We start from the raw sequence: 21815 nt of genomic DNA, 5'->3' as shown, positions 1-21815 counted from the left end.
TGAAAATATAAATCTATAATACTAATCACTCACATTACTTCCCAAATAACCGTATGATTATTACAAAACAATTTCATATAATATTAAAAAATTAATAAATTAGTAACAATTTCATATAACCAAAATAAATAGAACATTTACAGTCTTAAAATACATACTAAACAACATTCTTTTATCAAATCTTAAATCAAAGCCCTCCCAAAGAGCAAATAGCAAGCTGGTATACATGCCAAATACCAATCCAAGTTAGAGAGATTTAGTGGCACTCGTTGAAGGCTGACAGCCTTGTATCAAAATCTTCGCAGAGTCCACGTGTCAAAACACAAGCAGGCCACCATGAAACCCAATCCAACATGTCAAATGCCAAAATCGTCAACCACCACATGTCTAAGAACAATTGGTGAAGGCCATATCCAAGTTATCCAAAATAGAAAATGGCAGATAAGGTGTCTGCCCCAAACCAATCTACATCACAGAAAACAAAAATTGAACAAACCTGAACAACACCATCAGTCCAACACTCCCAAAAAAAAAATTTTAATCTCACATTTTCTACGCTTAGCTCAGTCACATTGAAAACACTAACTGGTTGCGGAGATGGCACAAGCAATGGCATCGATGGCTGGCTTACGTGGCTCCTCACAGGCTGTGCTCGAAGGTAGCCTCCAACTCAGCGGGCAAACCCGCTTGAACATTGCTGGCAACTCTAGAGTGGCTGTGGCTAGGCCCGGTTTCACGGTCAGGGCACAACAGGCACCAACCGAGCCTGAAACTGGACGCAGAGCCGTGCTGGGTCTTGTTGCTGCTAGTTTGGCCACAGGCTCCTTTGTTCAAGCTGTGCTTGCCGATGCCAGAACCATCAAGGTTGGCCCACCTCCCCCACCCTCTGGTGGACTGCGTAAGTCATCAATTCTTTCAATTTCTACAGACATGATAGTTTGGTTAAATTTGTGAATGAGCGCTGTTCTTTGCTTCGAGATAGTAAAGAAAGGCACATAAAATCATGATGAAATTTGTGAATGAGCGCTGTTCTGTATAACCTTGTTCTACAGACAAGGTTTTTTGTGATGGTTGTCAATTGGACTCAAATTGTGATTTTGCGTTAAGGAAATTCGTCCATAGTTTCTAAAAGAAGTCATTCAGAAACAATCTCTGATAAACTGGTAGGGGGGTTGACTGTTGACCACCAATGTAGTTTCCCAAATTTGATCAAACATTTCTTTGTAGGCCATGGTCCATACACGAACATGAAAAACTGAAACTGTAGGTTGAAAATGGAATCGTTATTTACTACAGTTCAGTAATTTTGATGGCCGAATTTGCATGTTGGCAGCTGGAACTCTAAACTCTGATGAGCCAAGAGACCTTGACCTGCCATACAAAAACAGGTTCTACATCCAACCACTTAGTCCGGCTCAGGCAGTTGCGAGGGCAAAGGAGTCAGCCAAGGATATTGTTGGTGTCAAGAGTTTGATCGACAAAAAGGCCTGGCCCTATGTCCAGAATGATCTCCGTCTCACGGCTTCGTATCTCCGCTATGACCTTAACACTGTCATATCTGCAAAGTCCAAAGCTGAGAAGAAGTCTCTCCAGGAACTCACTGGGAAGCTCTTCGACACCATCAGCAACGTAAGTTTTGGAACTCAATTGCCACACACACAGAGTCATTAAGTCTTCCAGTATCATTTAATGGAAAATGGTTCTGGTATGGGTTTCTGTTCTTATTATCATATCTTCTTGCAGCTGGACCATGCAGCCAAGATCAAGAGCACCCCTGAAGCAGAGAAGTACTATGCTCAGACTGTATCTACTCTGAACGATGTCCTCGCCAAGCTTGGCTAAGGGAATTTGTTGTATTTTGATATGTAAGCCTTGTTCATCGTTTTGTAGAGACACGTGGTTTCTATCCTATCCAAAGGGAATCTTTTAACGAAATTGAAACTTGTTAATTTGTGAAGCATTTGCCGTCACCTCACCCAAAAGATATTTACTTCCAGGAAAAAACAGAAAACAACAGCCCATCAATTTAAGCAACTAATAATTAAAAGTATAATATTAAGTAAAATCTCCAAATTATTTTTTAAAAAAATTTGAATCAACTTTTATAGTTTTATTGCATTTAAATAAGTTTTTATATTTTTATTTTGAATCAAATAAATTTTTATATTTTTATTTTAATTCAAATAAGTCCTTATAATTAATAATTAACTTAATCAAAATATTATTTGTCATTTTATACAATATGACGCTAATGTGGTATGTTAAAATATTATAATTGATGATGATATGACATACTAATATATATAATAACTGATAATGACATGACATGTTAATTTAATATGATAATATAATCATGTAGCATTTTTTACATTTCACATTAATGTCATGTAGTGTCACGTAAATATAAAATAATAAATGATATTTTTTATTAATAATAATTAATTAATCATTAATGATAAAAATTTATTTGATCTTTTCATTGTGCACGTAGAAATATAATTAGTTCTAATATAAGTCAAGAAAGAGGACCACGTAGAAATTCAGCAAATTTTAAATAGGTAGGTAAGCTTAAAACATAATTAGTTCTAATAAATAAGATTTATAATTGAGTATTATCCGTGTATAGTATGTATATATTATGAGCTAATCATAAATTATCACTTCATAAATTATAAAAATAAAAATTAAAAAGTATTTTAAAATAAATATTTTTTAAATTTATAAATAATTTATTTTTTAATATTTATAAAAAAATTAGATTTATTTTATTAATGAGTTAATAATATTTGATTCACTTTAAAAATGGATTAAATAGGAACGGTAATAATATATATTAAAAATAATTGAAAAATCCAGATATATCAGCCCAAAGATTGGACTTTGTGGTAAGCTGTCCAAAATTTTCAAACGTGGCGGTGGCGGCTGGGCCAGGGCCATACTTCCGTTTCACCCATCCTTTAATATCCCCTATCAATGGGGAAACACAGGCCCCATCGTCAACCGTCCATCAAGAAGTACAATCAACGGCCATACATGACGATCCGCGTGACTTCCTCTCATTGGCTCTCACACCCTTATCCACCAACTATATAAATCGCAAGATCGCCAAACCCTCCCAAATAGAAACATCTTCCAAAACCGCCTCCTTCCGGATCTTTACTTTCAGAAACTCACAAATCTCAAACTTCTCTGTTCTCGAATACTAACAGAGTTTAACAAAAGAAAAAATGGCAGGAAGAGGGAAGGCAATCGGAGCAGGAGCTAAGAAAATGGGCCAATCGAGAAGCCAAAAGGCTGGTCTCCAGTTCCCTGTTGGTCGTATCGCCCGTTTCTTGAAAGCTGGAAAGTACGCCGAGCGCGTCGGCGCTGGTGCCCCTGTTTACCTTGCCGCAGTCCTTGAATACCTCGCCGCTGAGGTAACTAATCCGCTACGATTAAACCCCTTTTTTTTCCTTTTGTTGGGTTTTAATCTGGGGTGGTGTTTGATTTGTAATTTGTTATTCTGTGATTTTACAGGTTTTGGAATTGGCTGGTAATGCTGCGAGAGACAACAAGAGGACGAGGATAGTTCCAAGGCACATTCAGTTAGCAGTTAGGAACGATGAGGAGCTTAGCAGGTTGCTTGGAACTGTTACCATAGCAAATGGTGGTGTTTTGCCTAATATTCATAACATGTTGTTGCCTAAAAAGACTGGTACTGGCTCCAAGGCCGGCGGCCCTGCTGCTGATGATTAGTTAGGCTCATTTTGATGTCAATTTGTGAAAAATTTTGTATTTTTCTTTCTAGGTTTTCTTTTGTTTTTTTAGAGGATTAGTTTTGGGGAATTTGTGAAGATTGGCAATGGCTACAGTTGATGTTCTGAATCAATTTCTTATTGACACATTCCGGTTTCTTCAGTTCTGTTTCTACTGCTAAGAAACTTGGATAAATCCAAAATAATAATAATAAATAATTAAAATCTGAATGCTGACTTTGTTGCATAGCTTGGAAAAGTAGCATAAGGTAAAATTAGGCATTGGCTCGAGGACGGTTTGTTCTCTCTTCTCGGGCTGCAGCGGTGGCTGATACGTAGTAAGCAACGGTGAAAAGCCCATGAATGAAACACAGAATTCCTCCAATGGAGAAAAGCCGATGGTGGGATATGCCACATGTTTTCCTTGACTTGGAGTTCGACAGTGTCCCTATGATCAGCATTGAGAATCCAACTGCTAATATTATCCTGTTTTGATCGTCACCCTCGTAAAAAGTCAGTATAGATTCCAGATATATGTTTCTTCACCATAAAATGAAGCATGACTTATAAATCTGGCGAGCTTTGGTAGTACAAGGTTTTGTATATGGATTGGGGTATCCTGATAATCGAGAAGAGTTTCTTAGTCAAGAGATTGACAAGTTTGATGAAAGTTAAATCTGCATAATAACTTCATGGTGGCCTGGAAACATTGCATTAGTCAAATTGTTATGCGAGGGTGGGCAAGTCCTGGACATGTATTTCGCCTAAGATATTCATTACTTTCTGATTCTAATGTAAGTAGAATATGAGCAGTCTATTTATTCTTCATGGAAAAGCGCAGAAACTAGGCCTAGAGGGAGATGGAGGGATATCAGAAGACATACCACGAGAAAATGAGGGAAGCCACGGCCAATTGTTTGTTAGCTGATGCTCTGTCCAAGTCTTCCTTGGTCCAAATGCATACGCAACCAGCAAGCATGTTACCAATGACATGGGCAAGTCCGAGAAGTACTGCTGCCGCCAATCCTAGCTTGAAAGCTTGAAAGCTGGGGTCTCTGCACTCAAAAATCCACATCCTCAAATGCTTCACCTGTTTAGCAGAACCATATATCATTAAGAAGAACTTAACATGGCTGAAATTCTATTTGATTCTAATTCATACCTTGTTTTCAGCTATTTCGGCTTGAATGCCAAGTATTCCAGCTGTGATGTCCATAGCCATGATCAAGAGACAAATCACAAACCCAACGTTTTTGGCGGCCATGCCTGTCGTAAAATTTTCGTATGGAGCACCAATGAATATGATTGCAGAGGAGGCAGGAGAAATCTCAGTGAAAGCCCCCCCTTTATAATGGCAAGCTTTTATGAACTCTGGAGAGGAGGAATACGAATAAAGTAGGACCAGGCACGGAGATTAGTAACAAATACGAGGGGAGATTAGATATGAGCTGTGAGTTTTGGACTAAAAGCTTCTTTTGTCATTACATTTTTCTTTATTCTTCTTTTGCCGCCTTTCTTTTCTTCATAAATTCGGATTCTTTCCATGGAGAACAAGAAAAGTAGAGTATCCGCCGGAACTGAGAGAAACATTGAACAATCCCTGAGATGTGTACTGGACAGCAATCAGCAAGCCATAATCCCACCTTAATAAAAATTAGTAACCTCTGGCTTAATTCTCAAAAGCCATGGTCAAGCCCCCAGCAGTAACCCCAGATTAGCTTGGTGCATTGGCAGTGGCAAATAGGATGTCCTCCTGCCCTTCCCTTTTCTTCGCCATAGTACCCAAATTCAAGATTCGGTTAACTGAACAAAATATCTTGGAATCAAAGGAAAAGATGGTACCAACGTGACATTGTGAAGCATTACACCAAAAACGTAGCTCGAAGCCTGGAATCTAACTTTAACTGTTTCAAGTTTCTCATGAAGCAAACACATTTTCACATAGAATAATCGAAGAGCGTGCACGGGAATCATCTCAAAGTTAGCATGTGGATTCATTAACTCCAGCAATTGTATGGGTCGGGCGTAAGATTTGAGCCAGTTTGCTGCATGAGATTGCTTTAAAACCCATTGGGATATCGTTTGTAAGCAATCAAGTTGGGCCCAATTCAACTTCGATGTATGTAGTTACACATGGCGCGAAAATATGGTGAAAGTACAGGTGTCGGTCGGGTCCCACTACTGGATTTGGATGACTCTGTCAGAAACATTTTTCTAGAACCCACTCCAAACTTCCGATGCCTTCAGATAGATTGTGGTCAGCAGTTCATCAAATCCAAAAAAGTACTTATCAACAAATACATATATATTGAATTGGTAAAGCAATCCTGGGAATCCTTTCGTTTCCTTTCCGAGAACAAGAAAATGTCGCTGTATTACCGATGGAGGAAGTTCGAGGAAGACGAGGATCGACCCGAAAAGCCTCGCCGGGTTGGGGTGACAGAAATGAGGGGACCCAATCACACTCTCTTGATCCAGAACGTCCTCCAGGTATGGAAATTTAATGGGTTGCTTCATTTTTGATCAGCTTCTTTGGTGGCTGAGAATCTTCGGTTGAGCTGAAAGTTTGCTTCCTTTTTACCAGGATATATTTGAGTCAATGGGTCAATTTGTTGATGGATTGAAGTTCTCTGGGGGTTCCCATAGCTTGATGCCCAAATCCTTTCTCAAACAAGTGATTGACATGGCTCACCAGCATAACGTGTATGTTAGTACTGGTGATTGGGCCGAGCATTTGATTCGTAAAGGTCCCTCAGCTTTCAAAGATTATGTCGAGGTAAGCTAGGCTGTATAACCAGCTGAAGTTTTTAATGGTTTTTTGTAAAGTATTTCGTTTCTGATATAGTAATTTAATGTTAATAGGAGTGTAAGCAAATGGGGTTTGACACAATTGAGCTGAATGTGACATCACTTGAAGTTCCTGAAGAAACTCTTTTGAGATATGTGAGAATGATTAAAAGTGGTGGCCTAAAAGCCAAACCTCAGTTTGCTATCAAGTTTAATAAGTCTGATATTCCCACTGGTAGAGATAGAGCGTTTGGAGCTTATATTCCTCCTTCACCACGATCAACTGGTATGGGACCAGATTCTTTTAACTGAATTGCTAATGATTTTCCACATTCTCATATGGGCTTTCTACTTGTTTTCTATCTATTAAACTAAGCTTCAAAAGAGTAGAACCATATAGCTAATCGCACTTTTTTAATGATTGCCATTTTGAGACCACTCAATTTGTGTCTATGAAATTGTCTTAACTATAATGTCCAGCTTTTGTGGTGTTTAGAGTGAGTGGAACCATTTAAATACGGAATGTCATGTCCTCTTGCTCCTAATTGTTTTGTCTTGAAATTGCTTTGGATAAGCAATTTTGTGTCAAGGGTTAGAGCTGTAAGTATGCCATTTCATATACTTTCACGTGAACTGGTGCATAATATCTAGAGATGCAAATTCTACTTGTACTTCTTTATATTTTCATCAATACTCATTAAATTGTTAGTTTTGAGAATCTCCAATTCTGCATATTCGATCTTTGCTCTATCTTGAGATGAGGAAAGGAAACAATGGTTACTTGAAGTTATAACAAGCAGTCTATAAGTAACGCTTAGCTTGCCTGTATTCACAGAATTTGTTGAAGATGTGGATCTCTTGATCAGAATGGCTGAGAGGTGCTTCGAAGCTGGTGCAGACATGATAATGATTGATGCAGATGATCTATGCAAACAAGCTGACTCTGTACGGGCAGACATAATTGCAAAGGTTATTGGGCGTCTAGGTCTTGAGAAGACCATGTTTGAAGCTTCAAATGCTAAAGCTTCTGAGTGGTTTGTCAAACAATACGGACCAAAGGTATAATGATTTTTCACTCAGTTTTCCTCATACCAAATTCTAATGTTCTCTGCAAACATCATCAACATTCATGGCTTGTGCTCTCAGGTCAACCTCTTCGTTGATCACTCTCAGCTAATGGATTTGGAGTGCCTCAGGGGGCGCAACCTGGGGAAAAATCACACCTCGGTTCTTGGTTCTCCGTATTTTTTGTTCTGATCTGATAAGACCTCCAGGAGATACCACTCCTCTGTTGTAATTTGTCAAGTAATTTTGTTACATGTTGTTTCTGTGTTGTGTTATGTTTGTGTTGTGAGTGTGAAGTTAAATGAAACCTTTATTATCCAGTTATTGCAATAGAGTTAAAAGAAATTTTTTGCTGTGACCGTTTTACTTATTTGTCATGTTTGCAGCTTATCATGTCACCATGCAGTGACGTGAATTCCCATATTGTCATTGAATGCAGGGGGGGCAACAAACTACTCTGCCTTGTTCTGTTTGTTGCATTGATCTAGAAATCATTCTCACATCACAGCGATACGTTGGAAGGAATAATTGGAATATAATCATGTGCTATTGGCATGTTGAAACGTGACCAAAGGTTTCTGAAACTATTGCCATTTGATAATGAAAATTATTGAATTTATTGCTGCCGTTGGTCATGCCCCTGCATGCTACTCAGCACGTAAGAACAAAAGCTTCAGCATTCATATTATGTCAGCAAAGACTTGGTGTGATGCCTTGGAGCTTACGTTGGATCAAATCGTAAAGACTTTGGTATATGGATTATGTTAGAAACACAGAGCAGAGTGACTTTAAGACTCGTATTAATCGATTGCGCGTTTTGTAAAGTTAAAAAGACTTAAAGAGTGAAGACTGGGGAGTTAAGCTGTAAGGCAAAAGTTTCTTTGCTTGCTTCTCGGAAATCATACTGAATTTTCTTTTGCAGATCTACTAAATAATGGTGAAAATGGTTTTCAAAGACTTTATTTTATGAAATCTCTCAGATGTTTGATAGTCCTAAGATTGAGGGGGTTCGGATCTCTGATAATTGATTCTTGATTGATTGATATTCGGCTTATTTGTGTGCATCCAACCCAGAAGTTTGACATTCATCTAAAACACAGAAAGGAGAAAGAAAAGAAAGGCAACTTAACAATTGCATACTTATGGCATTTCTTATTCTGCACTATTTTAACTTACCTAGGATTTTCTTTTTTTTTATGAAAACTAGTCAAGATTTTGTTATGTCTATGGCAGGTCCAAACAAGGAAATAATCTGCAAACAGGGTGAACACCGCACAAAAACAGAAACAATGTGCAAAGAAAATCTGGTTTTCCTTGATGGTATGCTTGTCTTGGTAAACTCTAAGGGTGCAATCAGAGTGCAGATATGAGATTTTTAAAGAGTTTTTGAAGATTGAAGAGATAAAAACATATTGGTAGAGAAGAGAAAAGGGTTTTAAAATAAGGGAGAAAGATGCCTGCAGCTTGGTTTAGTCTCAAGAGACCAGGTAAGAGTAAAGCAGAGTTGTCTGATACCCAGGATTCCAAGGGCAGGAGCAGTAAGGCAAGAAAGCCATGTTTATGTAGTTACGGGTGTTCAATGTCCATATCCAATTTGAGAGATGTCATTCATGGAAGCAAGAGACACACAGACAAGGCACCGATTGGCAGCCCGAGATCTATAGGGAGCAGTGACATTCTCAATCCGATAACCCATCAAGTAGTTTTCACTGACTCAAAGTGTGAACTCAAGATCACTCGGTGTTCAAATAATGGTGCTGGTAATGGGGGTTCCACTTTTGTGGGTACCCTTAGGCCTGGGACACCTGGTCCTGGAGACCGCTTTTTGGAGCCCGCCTACATCTGCAGAAGGTCATTCAGCCTTTCCAGGACGATCCTTGGTGGCCCTCCCATTTTCGGAAGTAGCAATGACATCTGTTCAAAGCCTAGGAGATCTCTAGATGCAGGGTCCCAAGGTTTTGTTTGTCACAAATGTGGTGAAAATTTTAGAAAGTTGGAAGCCATAGAAGCACATCATCTCTCCAGGCATGCTGGTAAAGTTCATTAGCCCATGTATATACATTTAAATGCATTTTTCTTATGTGAATCAGGATGATACATTCACAGTACCTAAAAAGTCAAACCTTTTCTTTGATATGTTTCTGCTTTCTTGATCTGCTAATCTTGACAATCATCTCAAATGTGCAGTAACTGCACTTTCTGACGGAGACTCCTCCAAGAAAATTGTGGAATTAATTTGCCAAACAAGTTTATTGGGGTCTGAAACTGAATTTGGTCCGATAGAAAGGATATTGAAGGTTCACAACATGCAAAGAAGTCTTGCTCAGTTTGAAGATTATAGAGAAATGGTAAAGATCAAGGCTAACAAACTATCCAAGAAACATCCACGGTGCCTGGCTGATGGAAATGAGCTTTTGAGGTTCTATGGCACTACTGTTGCATGCTCGATTGGCATGAAAAACACATCAAGCCCATGCACATTAAAGAAATGCGGAATATGTCAAATTCTAAGACATGGATTCTCCACCATGGAGAAATCCAATGGTTTCCGGGGTGTTTTTACTTCTTCCATAGGTAAAAGAGCTTTAGAGTGTATTGAGCTTGATGAAGAGAACCGATGTCTAAGAAAGGCTCTGGTAGTGTGCAGGGTAATTGCTGGAAGGGTTCAAAACCCTTTAGAAAATGCGCAAGAAATGGCAAGTCAATCAAGCTTTGATTCACTGGCTGGAAACTTTGATAGCCACTCGAATATTGAGGAACTCTATTCACTAAATCCTAGAGCTCTCTTCCCTTGTTTTGTGGTCATCTGCAAACCCTCAAAGCAAAGTGCTCAAAAATTATAACTTAGGACCACGTTCCTTGTCATTGTGATTGTGAGGTCTAATTTCTTTATCCAACCTTCTCTGTAATTATTTGTTCTTATAGTAAATATATCTTCTCTTTCTGCAAGGTATTTGTTCTCTCAAAACTTCATCTTGAACCGCTATGAGATTGCATCAATCTACATAGAGCTGTAGCTAGTCTAGCTGCTTGAAGTTTCTGACCAGCCTTCTCTTGCACCGCACCCTCTCTCTCTCTCCCCTCATTTTTCTAGTGAAACTGCCCCGAGGATTGAATTCTGTTCTGCAGATAAGTCAAATTTGACCATCAATCAAGCTCCTATCCATTAATTCTGCTTGCTTATATCCTTTTTAGACAAATGTAATTAATAACACAAACCCTAGTACAGAATATATTAAGTCTAATTTGAATTCAATCCTGGAAGTGCACTGATCCTGCTATGCGTGGTCTAATTCGTCAACAACATTGTCCCCTCTTCTTTCTGTCTGCACTGTCTTGTCACTACTATGGCTCTTCTTGGGCTCAGATCTAATCCTGATACTGTGTTTTGATAATAAGAGTTGCTTACAGATACGAGTTAGGGTATTTAATTACAGACCTATTCGGGAAGGGGAAGGGAAACTTGTTACAATGTACTTAACAAAGATCGTCAGGATATCTCCGGGTGTTCTTTGATCCTCCTATGGGGTTAATCTTATGTTTCCTCGATTAAACAAATGAAAAAATAAATAAATAAAGGATTCCTGGCAACAGTTCTCTGTTGCTTGCCTATAATTGAAATTGTGAATCATAAGAAGTAAAACCACCTAACCACAGGCCCACGTGAGGCATCATTTGGAGCAACTTGAGGTTTGGCCAGCTACCCCTCTTTTGCCTTCCAAAGATTTTAACTTGACATCAGTTGAGCCTTCACTTCCAACATTTCAGCAAACTTCATCTACTGTTTTTCTGCACCACTGCATGTCCTATATGATATCCAAAAAACAACTCCCCCTTTCTAACATACAATAAATTTTGTGCTCGAAATCTGATTATCGCTTATGATCATTACTGGAAGATGCCAAGCTCCAAAACTTCACCTAAATGCTTTTGTGTGCCTCTTCTTAAGTCCATACTTTCTTAGTAAAAGAATGTGGATGCAAAAACCCATTTTGGGAATACTTTTCCACAGTAAAAAAAAAAATTATTAGATTATGTCTTGATTCAATCAAAATTCCTCAATGAACCATAGAACAATTTTAGTGACTAAAGCAGTTGATAAATACTCAACCCATTTACTATTATTTAATGGTTTTCTCATAGAACAATTTTTTAAGAAGTACACAAGCAATAAACTCTACATTTACTCTACATTTATCAATCGAATACAAAACTATATTTTGGTAGGGGGTCACTGTTAACTCAGTCATTATCAATAGAAGCGATGAGAGGAAATGAGTTTCTAGCTAAAAAGAAACTCGTGGGTACTGACTGGCTACCCCTTGTAGTAGCAGTTTGGGGAGTCGAGTCACACCACCGATGGTTTGAAAGACTTTTTGAGTCGTTGGTATGCACAAGGGCACGTGCTCACCTTCTCCATCTAAAAATCTACTCAAGCCCTGGGTAAGTGCCCATCGTCTATAAAACAATAATGCAATAAGTTTATTCCACCTATGCATCTTTGTCTGAACGGTTGAAGGGTTCAAAACAAGCCCAAAAAATCGAAACGGAAAAGCAAAAGTAAGGTACCCGGTCAAGAAAAGGAATATAGTCATTGAAGCCATGGCCAGCCAGACCGTAGGCAAAAAGACCGCTTGTGTCGTAGGTGGCACCGGATACGTTGCATCTTTGTTGGTCAAGCTGTTGCTTGAGAAGGGCTACGCTGTTAACACTACTGTCAGGGACCCAGGTTGATCTTCTCTTCTTCTTCATCTTCTTCTGTTTTTCTTGTTCATTTGTTTCTACTGCTTTGCTTTGGTTGGTCATCCCAGTATTTTACTTTCTTCCCCTTCCTTGGTTTTCTTGTTTTTATATATAATATATTGGTATGGCTGCTGCTGCAATTTAGGAATTACTACGATTTATGCCCCCATTGTAGCATTAGTTCTTTGTTCTTTGTTTTTTCACTTTAAGCTTAAACTATAAATTCCTACCTACTCTGTATCGAGCATGTTGGAAGTTAATAAGCGAGAACAACCGAGGAACATACCGCCTTGTCTTGTCAGTTGGTGTTTTTTAGGGGGTACCCACGATATCCGTTGCCTGAGCAGGAGAGAATACTATCAATTCCTTGGGTTTGAGTTCACCCCTCTCGAAGAGTTTCCTTACCAAATTAATCACATTTTTTGCAGATAAAGTGTAATGAGTAGAATCTTTTTTTCTTTTTTCTTTTTGGGGGTTTATTTTCATTTTCTGGCAACACCCAGAGTAAGTAAACATGAATGGGTGTAATGCTGTGTCTTTTCTGCAGACAACCAGAAAAAGATCCCTCACCTCGTAACACTACAAAAGCTAGGAGACTTGAAAATCTTTCGAGCAGATTTGACTGATGAAGGCAGCTTTGATGTCCCCATAGCTGGTTGTGACCTTGTCTTCCATGTTGCAACACCCGTCAATTTTGCTTCTCAAGATCCTGAGGTATGTAAAACCATTAAACTGCTTTTCCAGTGATGATCAAATTCCTTCTGGTTTTGAGGAATGATGACAAGGTTTACTTTATTGGATTTTGATTATAGAATGACATGATCAAACCAGCAATCCAGGGAGTGCTGAACGTTTTGAAAGCTTGTGCCAAAGCAAAAACAGTCAAACGGGTCGTCTTGACTTCTTCAGCCGCAGCTGTGTCTATCAACACACTCGAGGGGACAGATCTGGTCCTGACTGAGAAAGACTGGACCGACGTTGAGTTCTTATCGTCGGCAAAGCCACCAACTTGGGTAACAATTTTCATGCTAATCCATTCCTCTTTCTCTTATCTTCGGGGGAATTGCAGAAGAGGGCAAGGTAACAAAAATAATTGGTGTGCATAATCTGAAGTAAGCTTTTATCCATGAATGTAGGGGTACCCTGCATCCAAGACATTGGCTGAAAAGGCAGCATGGAAATTTGCTCAAGAAAACAACATCGATCTCATCACGGTCATCCCTTCTCTCATGACCGGTCCTTCTCTCACCCCAGACGTGCCCAGCAGCATTGGCCTTGCCACATCTTTGCTTTCAGGTATTAAGTTAGAACCTCGTGTCCTGGCCTTGTTTCTAGATGTAAAACTGATGCATAAAGAAGTAGCCTGGAGCGCCATGAACTGTAACTGATGGGAATTTTAACATTTTTGCAGGCAACGAATTCCTTGTAAATGCTTTGAAAGGTATGCAAATGTTGTCAGGTTCAATCTCTATCACTCATGTGGAGGACGTCTGTCGGGCCCATGTTTTTCTGGCAGAAAAAGAATCTGCATCCGGCCGATATATATGCTGTGCTGTCAATTCCAGTGTTCCTGAGCTTGCTAAGTTCCTCAACCAAAGATACCCTGAGTTCAAAGTCCCTACTGAGTAAGCCAACCTGCATTCAATATCACAATCTAAACTTCTCTTCTTTCTGCTAGAATTGTGGTTAATCTTAGTTTTGTTTGCTTTGTTACAATTGCAGTTTTGGAGATTTCCCCTCTAAAGCCAAGTTGATCATTTCCTCGGATAAGCTTATTAATGAAGGATTCAGCTTTAAGTTTGGGATTGAGGAAATCTACGACCAAACTGTAGAATACATGAACGCTAAGGGGCTGCTCAAGTGAAGAGTCCGCCTAACATTGTCCCTAATGACTGTGATGTTTGGTTGCTTAAGATGTATGCTGTCTTTTGTTATATTATCCTAATAACTTGATGTTCTGCAAATCAAGCAAATACCATATGGCGAATATCATTTGCTTTCCCAAAAGAAAAAGAAAAAAAAAAAAGAAATCCAAAGTATCCTATTTAGTATTGGAAGACCAAAAATCAAATCACCAACTGAATCATGGAATGGGTTCTTGTGTACTTATCAAATGACTATCATACTTTCCTTCTGCGTCCAATTCTTCAACGTTCAATTAAAGAAGGATCAACAGTCCCTTGTAGATCCAGTTTGAAAGTTGATCTTCAAAAAAAAAAAAAATCCAGTTTGAAAGTAGTTTCCTCTGCTTTAGCAGGTGGTTTTGCCCATGTTGCACCCTTGAGTTTCTTGGCTTGTGGGTCTCGGACAATGTCAGCACGATGTCCCTCATTGAGGGCCTTTTCCTGGAGACAGGATTGATACAAGTATAAGCAAGGGCAGCCATATGATTCAGTTGTTGAACATCAAATGTTCCTTGAAGTCGAGGATCTGCAATCTCTTCCCACCCTACATCGTTTTCCACATCAATAGCCGCCTATTCATGATCACAGAAACAAGAAAAATGATATTGAATCATTCATATTTTGTGCATGCATAGGCACTCAAAATCAGGTGAGCAAAGAGCAGAAGGGCTTTAGCAGAGAGATCTTACAAGCTCCACATACTCCATGGGACCCTGTTGTGGGTTTTTGCCACTCATTATCTCAAAAATTAGCACCCCAAAACTATAAACATGACTTCTCTTAGTAAAGATCAACGTAGACATACACTCAGGATCAACATATCCGAAAGTTCCCTTGACATTAGATGAGTGCAAGTTAGCCTTCTGCCTTGAAAGTCCAAAATCAGCCACCTGCAGAGTTTGACAGCTGAATATTTTAAGCCTCGGAGCAAGGGAGAGGTGGGAAAAATGAACCATAGCCACTGAAAACTGAACGCTTACTCTGGGTTTCATCGAGCGGTCCAACAATATATTTGAAGATTTGATGTCGCGGTGCACAACGGGAGGAACAGCCTGTTAGACAATAAACGAGCTGAATACCAAGTATACACCTCTTTTCAAAAAGTTTACCAGTTGCTTCTACTTGTTCAGTGACAGAGTCTGAAACTTACCCCATGATGAAGATACTCCAAACCCCTTGCCACGTCTAGAGCTATCCGAACCCTTAAATCCCAGCTCAAAGGCTCATGCTTTTCATCTGCAATTCAAACATGATAATATGTTTTGCAGCATGGTACAACAGTATGGGTTATCAAATCTGTTTCTTGCGCAATGAAAATGCTCATGGCCATCAAAACCATTGAACTTGCAGGATAATTAATCATCTGATGATCTTTCAAAAAAAAATTATTCATCTGATGAACTATTTGCTAACCTTATAAAATTATATGGAAATGCGACTTCAATCAAGAAACGTTTTCAGATAAAAAGCAACAACAAAAGTCCAATTCCTATTCTATTTGAATTTTAAGATAAAGTTATGCTTGTTTAAGATCAATCTTGCATGGAGTTAATTTGTGTTTCTTACTGTATAAATGGGATGCAAGACTTCCATTGCTCATGTAAACATAGCATATGTTCTCCTTTTTCTGCACTATATCCCACCAAGTTCACCAGATTGCTGTGGTGTAATCTTCCAAGCAACAGAATCTGGGAACAAAAGCAACAAAAATATCGACGTGTGCAAAGTCACTTTGCTTTCAATTTTTACCTTCTCTTTTTCCCCTTTGAGGGATAGAGAAAGGATGTTGAAGATGAAATAGAAACCCGAAACAGAACAAAGCAGCACATTTTGCCGCTGGCAGCATAAGATCTCAAGTTTATAAAGCATTTGGGTTTAGACATTCTACTCCATTGCAACACGTTTGGTTTTAGTCACTTCGCTTTCAATTTGTTTTCATGGGTTGCCTGTTTGGTTTCACAAGTACTGTTTTGCATGGAGAAGTTTCAAAGGAATTGAACCAGGCTGCCTGCTAGAAGATGGATTCATAAACGCTATCAGGGCTTTTGAAATAGGGAATGATTCCTAATTGATATGCTCAGGCCAAGGGACGTCAGCCACGAGTCTTTTCTTACCTAAATTGATAGTCAGGGCCGTATGCTTGGGTTATAGTTTCCTTTGTGTATGATACTGGGTCTTTGGTATTTTTTTTTTTTTTATCTTTGTGTGGTTTTGATGTATGTTTTGACGTCAGGTTTTGAATCAGTTGGCAATTTGATGAATGGGTAAGTACATGTGGATTAAGATTTGTTGGTTATTTGATGAATGGAATAGATATCTGTTTCCTCAAGGGTTTCATTTCCTCTTGATAATGCTTCCGTGTTCAGACAGTTAAATCTTTTTGTAAGTGTGCTATTCTTTTTTTGTTCATAGCTTGACTTTTTATACAATTAAAAATATTTTATCTATAAGATTCGAAACTTGTTATGACATGTAAGTTTTTGAAATTAATACAATTTTTATTTTTATCTTTTTAAATACCAAACCTTCTGTACTCTACTCTGGTGCCAGAGGCCAATGCTCCGAACTATATGGGCTTGGAATTGTCAGTTGAGGCTTTAAATTGGGTACTAATGTTATAAAACAACTGATTTTTGGAGTAACTCAAAGATTCCTGAGTTGAAATGACTTTAGAGGGGATCAATATCTTTTCCAGTTGAATTGGTGTCTGTTTTGCAATAGTTGCTTTGATTAGACCAGTAGTTGCTTTTTAGAAACAAAATGGTCTTCGACAGGATAACCTGAGACGCTTGTAAGGTGCTGGATATTATCTAAATCAGTGTTACTTAGTCGGTTAAGTCCAAATGGCCTCACGATAATTTGGATACTATTGATATTGTGAGATTCCTGCACCTTGCTGCTGTTTCAATTAAAAAAAAAAAAAAAAAAGGTTAAGCTCCAGGTGCAATGGAAGGAACCTCCAGACGGGTGGTTAAAATTTAACACAGATGGGGCTACCAGGGGCTGTCCAGGTCCTCTTGGCATTGGGGGTGTGCTTGGGAATGAAAGGGTACTGCAAAAATCCTTTTCTCGAAAACAAGGAGTTGGGGTGATGCGAATTTTGGGGAAATGCTAGCTATTCGTGAGGTTTTAACCCTCTTTATGGTGGCTGACTGGTGTCATCCTTATGGTTTTATCATTGAGACTGATTCTATAAATGCTGTCACTTGGTTTCAAAACCACTTTCCTCTCCCTGGCGCCTTAGAAATCTGGTGTTTAAAATCAAGGCTCTGCTGGGTAAGATTCCCAGATGGCAGATCATCCATACCCCAAGATCCGGAAACGATTTGGCGGACAGCCTTGCCAAATTGGGGGTGGAGAGAGTCACGGATCTGCTGCAAGTTTTGCCTTAATTGTCATGTTTGTTTGTCTGTTTTTCTTGATTTCTCTCTGGGTTGGCTGTCTTTTCTATGGCTTCAGAATCTTGATCTGTGTGTCCAGGGGGTGTTTGTGTGGTTGTGGAAGTTTCCTTGCTGCCGGTGGTCGTGTGGCCCCTAGAGGGAACAAGAGGTTGTTGGTCTATATAAATCTGGGAGCAAATTTGGATGTTCTGGAGTCTTGTTTTAGCAAGAGAAGGAAACAGGCATATGCTGGTTGTGTTTCCTTGTCTTACTAGCTTCTTGTATGGTTTAAGTTTGTGTTGGTGAAACGGGTGTAGGCTTAGAGGGTTAACTGTAAATGTAAAGGTGAGTTTTTTGTTTGAAGGGCTGGGTTGGTTACTGGTGTTCTTGTCTTACCAGTTGTGATCAGAGGGTTAAGACTGTGTCCTGTCCAGTCTTTGACTCGCCCTTTGTTTATACATGGATGAACTCTAACTTTAAAAAAAAAACTATTGTTGTAAAGTTATTTTCTGTATTAGTAGGCCATCCCCTGGTGTTGAGTCTGTTGGTTCTCTCCATGACCATAATTGCTGTTATCGTTCATGGAAAAGCATCTTTTAGTTTGGCAGACATGATTAAGGTGTAGTTTGGCATTATGAATTAATGTGAAATCAATAAATCAAGATGGATATAGAACTAAAATGTGGATGGGGATTCGGGCTTTGATGGGGTTCTATGGCTCTATGTACCTTCCACTGCTACTATTTCTTGATTTCTTTGTTGTTCTTTTATGGAAGATAATAGGCCAAAGGGGGCAATTGTTTTTCTTCATTTAAGAAAAATAATAAGGGTAATTTATCTTTTTGAATTGAAATTATTGTCAAAACGTGTTGAGAGTGTCAAAAGCAACTTTTGAACTCAAAAGCTACTTTCAACCTCAATGCCAAACGGGACCTAAAGATAGTGGCAACTGGCTGTCACACACTTGTCAGTGTGTATGATTTATCATCAATGGAGCCATAGGACTTGAAAGTTGAAAACCAAACATTCATATATGAACTTGACATACAAAAACTTGCAATCTATAATTCATTATTACCTCTGATAGAAACTCCATTGCCCCTTGCCTGGAATCATTAGCAAGCACTTTGACAGCAACCGTCTGACCAGTTTTCATTTGAGCTTTGAAGACAGGACCAAATGCCCCATGGCCTATATTTGTTGTGAAATCATAGGTCGCTTTCTCTAGCTCTCTGTAAAACAGTTCATGCTATCAATTTCACTGATTTCCTTAACATAAAATGTTATGCCATCTGCTTTAACATACATTGTTCAAGGAAGACCTGATTTACAGTGAATCTAAGTTCAGAAATCAGGAATGGGGAAAAATCACTGGATTGCTATCAACTTACCTGTAAGAGTACTTTGGTATGCCACATGCGGATGCCACGCTCTTCCTCTTGAGCCCTTCCAACCACTGGGGCATGTTACTCCATTCTGATGTTCTAGGGGATTCTTGACTGAGGTGAGAATCTGACAACATCGTGCTGGAATCTGCTCCATGAGCACGGATCGATGGGGATTGTTTCTGCTCTCGGAGAGACTTTATCCTCATCATGACAAGGATCAGAACGCTTCCTTCGATACCTAATGCAGCAAATAACAGACATGGCCAAAACCACACCAATAACTACTCCAACGCTGATACCAATAGCGAGTCCCCTTTGGAAATTTCTCATTTCTTTCAACCGGACAGCCTTGGTTTCCTATGCTAGCATTGAGTAAATAGCAGGCCTGCAAAAATATAATATCATGAGTTGATCCCTCCACCCATATTTACAATATCTATGACAATTGAATAGCTTTGTATAACAGTTGATATGTTGTACCAAAAGGTTCAATCTCAACTCTCAAGAAACAATTAGCTTGAATATTTTACCCAGATAGGAAATTTGCTTGCACAAACCTGGTTTCTTCAGCCAATTAGTTTTATCTTGGGGGCGAAATTATTCGATTAAAGGCTGTGGGAGTTGAACTTTCAGGCATGGGGAACAGAATAGTTTAAGATTTCACTTGAAATCCACCTTTTCTTTTTTCTTTTCTCTAGATTCGTTTTTCAACAAAGTCTGACTATCCTGGCAAAAGAATGCATCAAAATCTGATTTATGTGATTTAAAGAACAAATCAAAACCCAAGAAAATGAATCCTTCGAATATAATTGAACCAACAAAAACAAGAAAAATTAACAAGACATGAAATCTTTGTTAATTAAGTAAACACCACTAGGCATTGGCCACAAGAAAAAACCACCATGTAATTAAGAATGATACTAGTGATCAAGCAAAGGGTCCAAGCAAGCATGTCCTATTCTAAAAGTCTTGCTTTCGTGTAGTTTGTCACTATAGCAAACGATCGATGGAGAACATGCAACACATGCTCAGATCCATTTTCGTAGAATTTTAGAATACGTGTAAGATGCTTTCACAGATATTTAGCAATGGCTGCTGTACCAGAAGCCAAGGAAAACAATACTGTTAAACAAAAAAAAAAAACTTCCTCATCAAGCATGAATTTAAACTTGCATGTGAAACACAGCACGAGGAGAGTGGTCGTCCTTTGTCAATAGATTTCATAACCATACCTAAAAAACAAGACTTGATAAGACCTGTCTGCAGAGAAGAGTCAGCATCCGTATTGGCACTGGTCCAAAATCAGTTCCGTGTAGAATTCAAAGCTCTTGATGACAACTTATAAAGAAATAGACAAAAAAAAAGAACAAATATTGATCAAGGAAAGTAAAAATGAAATTGAAATTGAAATTTATTCGTTTCCTTATTGGGATGGTTGGTGAGGTGAGAATATGGAATGGACAAAATCTTTTTGCTTTGGTAAGTTGTTGAAGGAGGAAAGTAAATCAACAAATTCTTTTACTTTATTGTTCCCACTATTATTTACATCAAGAAATCAATAATTGTAAATATATTTTTTATTTATTTTATATTGGAAACTCTTTAACCTTTTGAAAGGGTGCATCATTGTGCTAAGAATTATACCAAGCTGACATGCCTTGCCTTTCTGGGGTCATGACGGAGAGCATCCACTCACCCTTTTCAACATTCAAGTGACATAACCATTGCACATGGACTATTCAATTGGATAATTGCGTGTCGCAGCATAAATGCATGTGCATGGGGTAGATGATTTTTTAAATGATATTTTTGAAAATAAGATATTTTTAAAATTATTTTTTTTATAATTTTAATTATTTTTAATCAAGTTGAACAAAATTATTCTTAACAAAATCACTCATCACGATGTTACACACCATCTACAAAAATACGTTACACGTCATGATTGTGTTGTTACACGTCATGTTAAAAAAATACCATTGTTAGATGTCATGTATAAAAATATGTTACATATTATGATTAAATTGTTACATGTCATATACAAAATTATGTCACACACCATAGTTAGGTTATTATATGCCATGTTAAAAAAAATATTATTATTGCATGCCATGTATAAAAATATATTACACGTCATGGTTAAAAAAAATTATTACACGTTATGTTGAAAAAAAAATATTATTGCTACATACTATATTACAAAAATATTGTTGTTAAACACTATATTTAAAAATATTTTGTTACACTTTAATACTTGAAATGTTATTATTACTTACGAACCAAAACTTTAAATCCTCTCAACTCTCTTCATTTAATTTTGTTTTTTTTTTTTATAATTTGGCATTCATTAAAGTGTTTCTAACATGTTTTTATACATCAAAACACAAATTTTCTTATTTAAAGCACATTTTCAACTAAAAATAGAAAAAAAAATTTATTTAAAAACCTAAATTTATAAATTTCAAATTCTTGAGTTTAATGATGTCTTCGTCCCGAATTGATCTAATTAAAAAATATTTCAAACATTTGTAATTATTTCTACCGTTTTAGTTTATCTAAAATACCTAAAAATCAAATTCTCCAAGTAGCCACCCATCTAAACACATCCAAACCATCACTTAGTGCCTTAAAAGCTCAAAAAAGAGAAATCTAAAAGCACGGGAGAAAGAAATCGAGAGCATCGCAGACGAATGCCAAAGAGAGAAATTAATAAAATTAGAGAGAGTGGGATGGTGAGAGGGAGAAATCGAAAGTACAAATGAAAAAAAATTATGATAAATGATTTAATTTATTTGAAATAGTTTTAAGGATATT

The 21815-nt window shown here is 38.0% G+C and overlaps 6 protein-coding genes and 1 pseudogene across 6 annotated transcripts; 5 read left to right on the top strand and 2 right to left on the bottom strand.

Moving 5' to 3' along the window:
* LOC18597040 (oxygen-evolving enhancer protein 3-2, chloroplastic) lies at positions 436-1957 on the top strand. The gene is made up of 3 exons (XM_007025852.2): positions 436-898; positions 1334-1629; positions 1744-1957. Exons 1-3 carry the CDS (start codon positions 598-600, stop codon positions 1840-1842), a joined length of 696 nt encoding a protein of 231 aa, XP_007025914.1. The 5' UTR covers positions 436-597; the 3' UTR covers positions 1843-1957.
* On the top strand, positions 3099-3897 carry LOC18597039 (probable histone H2A.3). The gene is made up of 2 exons (XM_007025851.2): positions 3099-3416; positions 3517-3897. The coding sequence occupies exons 1-2, from the start codon at positions 3228-3230 to the stop codon at positions 3733-3735; spliced, it is 408 nt and encodes a 135-aa protein (XP_007025913.2). The 5' UTR covers positions 3099-3227; the 3' UTR covers positions 3736-3897.
* On the bottom strand, positions 3954-5849 carry LOC18597038. Its single transcript, XM_007025850.2, has 3 exons — positions 4897-5849; positions 4619-4824; positions 3954-4220 (listed from the first exon to the last, which is right to left on the bottom strand). The coding sequence occupies exons 1-3, from the start codon at positions 4996-4998 to the stop codon at positions 4010-4012; spliced, it is 519 nt and encodes a 172-aa protein (XP_007025912.1). The 5' UTR covers positions 4999-5849; the 3' UTR covers positions 3954-4009.
* Positions 5939-7944, top strand: LOC18597035 (protein HEAT-STRESS-ASSOCIATED 32). The gene is made up of 5 exons (XM_007025847.2): positions 5939-6224; positions 6319-6510; positions 6597-6807; positions 7357-7580; positions 7668-7944. Exons 1-5 carry the CDS (start codon positions 6099-6101, stop codon positions 7776-7778), a joined length of 864 nt encoding a protein of 287 aa, XP_007025909.2. The 5' UTR covers positions 5939-6098; the 3' UTR covers positions 7779-7944.
* On the top strand, positions 8697-10535 carry LOC18597034. The gene is made up of 2 exons (XM_007025846.2): positions 8697-9619; positions 9774-10535. The coding sequence occupies exons 1-2, from the start codon at positions 9040-9042 to the stop codon at positions 10427-10429; spliced, it is 1236 nt and encodes a 411-aa protein (XP_007025908.2). The 5' UTR covers positions 8697-9039; the 3' UTR covers positions 10430-10535.
* Positions 11887-14465, top strand: LOC18597033 (anthocyanidin reductase). The gene is made up of 6 exons (XM_007025845.2): positions 11887-12315; positions 12877-13043; positions 13142-13342; positions 13466-13625; positions 13741-13954; positions 14052-14465. Exons 1-6 carry the CDS (start codon positions 12189-12191, stop codon positions 14191-14193), a joined length of 1011 nt encoding a protein of 336 aa, XP_007025907.2. The 5' UTR covers positions 11887-12188; the 3' UTR covers positions 14194-14465.
* Positions 14284-20139, bottom strand: LOC18597032 (annotated as a pseudogene).

This window comes from Theobroma cacao, chromosome 6 (genome assembly GCF_000208745.1).
Source record: "Theobroma cacao cultivar B97-61/B2 chromosome 6, Criollo_cocoa_genome_V2, whole genome shotgun sequence".
NCBI lineage: Eukaryota > Viridiplantae > Streptophyta > Magnoliopsida > Malvales > Malvaceae > Theobroma > Theobroma cacao.
This window is presented reverse-complemented; position numbering and strand designations above follow the sequence as displayed.